The sequence below is a fragment of the Phyllobates terribilis genome, unplaced genomic scaffold (genome assembly GCF_046119375.1).
Source record: "Phyllobates terribilis strain yellow unplaced genomic scaffold, ASM4611937v1 Scaffold_3__8_contigs__length_932513732, whole genome shotgun sequence".
NCBI classification, from domain to species: domain Eukaryota; kingdom Metazoa; phylum Chordata; class Amphibia; order Anura; family Dendrobatidae; genus Phyllobates; species Phyllobates terribilis.
This window is the reverse complement of record NW_027362763.1, coordinates 6,082,040-6,085,792: the sequence shown is the minus strand read 5'-3', so window position 1 is coordinate 6,085,792 and position 3,753 is coordinate 6,082,040. Positions and strand designations below refer to the sequence as shown.

At 63.5% G+C, this 3,753-nt stretch overlaps 1 protein-coding gene across 1 annotated transcript in view; it reads right to left on the bottom strand.

Moving 5' to 3' along the window:
• Window positions 1-204: 204 nt before the first annotated feature.
• CAD (carbamoyl-phosphate synthetase 2, aspartate transcarbamylase, and dihydroorotase) overlaps window positions 205-3,753 on the bottom strand; it is a 36,912-nt gene continuing 33,363 nt past the window's right edge. Inside the window, 7 exon segments of the mRNA XM_073673623.1 lie at window positions 205-643; window positions 733-827; window positions 912-1,013; window positions 1,082-1,237; window positions 2,180-2,305; window positions 2,386-2,565; window positions 2,567-2,943. Coding sequence (XP_073529724.1) covers window positions 541-643; window positions 733-827; window positions 912-1,013; window positions 1,082-1,237; window positions 2,180-2,305; window positions 2,386-2,565; window positions 2,567-2,943 — 1,139 coding nt within the window. The 3' untranslated portion in view covers window positions 205-540.

Sequence of the window (3,753 nt, the reverse complement as noted above, 5' to 3'; positions counted from 1 at the left end):
ATCGGCCCTGACTGCGCATCCTGTTAACAGTGGAGAATGGGGGTCTGGTCGTGCGCAGGGACGCGCTGGGGTGGGGAAGGTTAGCGTAGTTATTTGGGGTCTGCTGACACTCCACGCTATACCACCATTGCATTGTGGGAGATGTAGTGCTCACAGCAAGACGTATAGCACCGCGCTGCAGCCACACACACGAGGAGTCAGAACTATGCGTAATTACCTTTATTTAGAAAATGGAGGAATGTGAGCAAAAAACACACGGTGCCGCTCATCAGTCCGACCGCCCTGCCGTCCTCACCCGCACACGAGACCGGCACCAGAAGAACCGGCCCTGCCGACAGGGGCACTTTACTGCCTGCTGAAAAGTCACAGGGTGGGCGTGGCTTCAGGGTAAGTCAAGTGATGTAGGAGGAGCCTCACTGGGTACTGGAAGGCAGAAATGACCGGTAGGCATCCGCAGAACAGTCTGGAACCAGCCCAGGGAGCAGGACACGTGGGGGAAGGGCAGCGCAGAGTCACATGGTGCTCTGCTCCGGGGGTGGGTCAGTACTTTCCCAGGACTGTGGCCAGCAGCGCCATGCGCACGTACATCCCGTTCTCTGCCTGGCGGAAGTATGCAGCCCGGGGGTCCGAGTCCACTTCAAGGCTGAAGGTGGAAGAGAAGAGAAGGTGAAAACCCGGAGGAGTGCGGCACTGGTGAAACGACATAAGGGGGCGCCGACAGTGTGCCCTCACCTGATCTCGTTGACGCGCGGCATTGGGTGCATCACCACCATCTTCTTCTTGGCGCGGGTCATAATGTGCGGGGTGAGAATGAACTGCCCAAAACACTAAAGATAAAAGAAACTGGGTCAGCGGGAGCACAAGCCCCGCCCACAAACAACTGCCAATATATCAGCCCCGCCCCCACTCACAGCGTCGTACTCCTCCTGGCTCCCGAACCGCTCCTTCTGTATCCGGGTCATGTAGAGCACGTCTGTGTCCGGCAGCGCCTCCTCAATGCTGTCAAACTCCTCCTACAAGAGGGCGGAGCGTCAAAAGATACCCACCCACAGCCCCGCCTCCACCCAAACCCCACCCTAACCTGCTTGGTTCCCTTGGAGGCCACAAAGTGGATGATGCTGGAGGGCATGCGCAGGCTGCGCGGCGTCACATATCTCAGGTTCACGCGGTATTGAGTCAGGAGGCAGGCGAGAGAGTGGACCGTGCGTCCGTGCTTCAGGTCTCCCACCATGGTGATCTAGGGACGAATCGAGGTCACGTGGGCAGTGGCATATCAAGGACATGTGACGACTTACACAAGGAGGAGGCAACAACTGCCCCCCACACCAAGACAGTACAGGCCCCACAGCCCGTCAGATCGAGCCCCGTCCCCTGCACCCTCCGGTAGGGGCCCCTTCCTCCGCACCCTCCTTCAGGCGCCCCATCCTCCCGCACCCTCCTGTAGGTGCCCCCTCCTCCGCACCCTCCTTTAGGCGCCGCATCCTCCCGCACCCTCCTTTAGGCGCCCCATCCTCCCGCACCCTCCTTTAGGCGCCCCATCCTCCCGCACCCTCCTGTAGGCGCCCCATCCTCCCGCACCCTCCTGTAGGTGCCCCCTCCTCCGCACCCTCCTGTAGGTGCCCCATCCTCCCGCACCCTCCTGTAGGTGCCCCATCCTCCCGCACCCTCCTGTAGGTGCCCCCTCCTCCGCACCCTCCTTTAGGCGCCCCCTCCTCCCGCACCCTCCTGTAGGCGCCCCCTCCTCCCGCACCCTCCTGTAGGCGCCCCCTCCTCCCGCACCCTCCTGTAGGCGCCCCCTCCTCCCGCACCCTCCTGTAGGCGCCCCCTCCTCCCGCACCCTCCTGTAGGCGCCCCCTCCTCCCGCACCCTCCTGTAGGCGCCCCCTCCTCCCCGCACCCTCCTGTAGGCGCCCCCTCCTCCCGCACCCTCCTGTAGGCGCCCCCTCCTCCCGCACCCTCCTGTAGGTGCCCCCTCCTCCCGCACCCTCCTGTAGGTGCCCCCTCCTCCCGCACCCTCCTGTAGGTGTCCCCTCCTCCGCACCCTCCTTTAGGCACCCCATCCTCCCGCACCCTCCTGTAGGTGCCCCCTCCTCCGCACCCTCCTGTAGGTGCCCCCTCCTCCGCACCCTCCTTCAGGCGCCCCATCCTCCCGCACCCTCCTGTAGGTGCCTCCTACTTACAGTCATCCCGTTGACCGTGCCCAGCTCCTCCCGGATGGTGAAGATGTCCAGCAGCGCCTGTGTCGGATGTTCTCCCACCCCGTCTCCCGCGTTGATGACCGGCTTTCGGCAGTGCTTAGCTGCGAGCTGAGGAAGATAGTGAAGTAGTGTTAATATGAGGACGGAGGGGGTAGTAGTGGTCCAGCGATGGTGGCGGTGACACGAACCTCCACTGCTCCCGGCTCCGGATGTCTCACTATCAGCACATCTGAGTAACAGCTCATGGTCTGCACCGAATCCGTGAGAGACTCCCCCTTCTGAGAGGACGACGTGGTCTCTGAAAACGTGACCACCGAGCCGCCCAGACGGTGCATGGCTGCCGCAAAGGAGCTGCTGGTCCGCGTACCTCGCCTCGAAAAACATGGAGGCCATCACCTTACCCTGAACAAAAGAGCAGAGCGATGAGGAGCGCCACAGAGCGAGAGGCCGGAGGAGGCGGCGGGGAGAGGCAGAGGAAGGGAGGGAGAGGCAGAGGAAGGGAGGAAGGGAGGGAGAGGCAGAGGAAGGGAGGAAGGGAGGGAGAGGAAGGGAGGGAGAGGCAGAGGAAGGGAGGAAGGGAGGGAGAGGCAGAGGAAGGGAGGAAGGGAGGGAGAGGCCGAGGAAGGGAGAGAGGGAGAGGGCAGAGGAAGGGAGGAAGGGAGGGAGAGGCAGAGGAAGGGAGAGAGGGGAGGCAGAGGAAGGGGAGGCAGAGGAAGGGAGAGGCAGAGGAAGGAAGGGAGAGGCAGAGGAAGGAAGGGGAGAGGCAGAGGAAGGAAGGGAAGAGGCAGAGGAAGGAAGGGAGAGGCAGAGGAAGGAAGGGAGAAGGCAGAGGAAGGAAGGGAGGGAGAGGAAGGGAGAGGGGAGAGGAAGGGAGGAAGGGAGGGGAGGGCAGAGGAAGGGAGGAGAGGAGAGGGAGGGGCGAGGAGAGGAAGGGAGAGGAGAGGAGAGGAGGGCGAGGCAGGGAGGGAGAGGAGAGGAGGGAGGGCAGAGGAAGAAGGGAGGGAGAGGAGAGGGAGAGAGGAGACAGGAAGGGAGGGAGAGGGAGGGCGAGGCAGAGGAAGGAGGAGAGAGAGGGAGGGCGAGGCAGAGGAAGGGAGAGAGAGAGGGAGGGCGAGGCAGAGGAAGGGAGAGAGGAGGGAGGGCGAGGCAGAGGAAGGGAAGAGAGAGAGGGAGGGCGAGGCAGAGGAAGGGAGAGAGAGAGGAGGGCGAGGCAGAGGAAGGGCGAGGCAGAGGAAGGGGAGAGAGAGAGGGAGGGCGAGGCAGAGGAAGGGAGAGGAGAGGGAGGGCGAGGCAGAGGAAGGGAGAGAGAGAGGGAGGGCGAGGCAGAGGAAGGGAGAGAGGAGAGGGAGGGCGAGGCAGAGGAAGGGAGAGAGAGAGGGGAGGGCGAGGCAGAGGGAGGGCGAGGCAGAGAAGGGAGAGAGAGAGGGAGGGCGAGGCAGAGGAAGGGAGAGAGAGAGGGAGGGCGAGGCAGAGGAAGGGAGAGAGAGAGGGAGGGCGAGGCAGAGGAAGGGAGAGAGAGAGGGAGGGCGAGGCAGAGGGAAAGGGAGAGAGAGAGG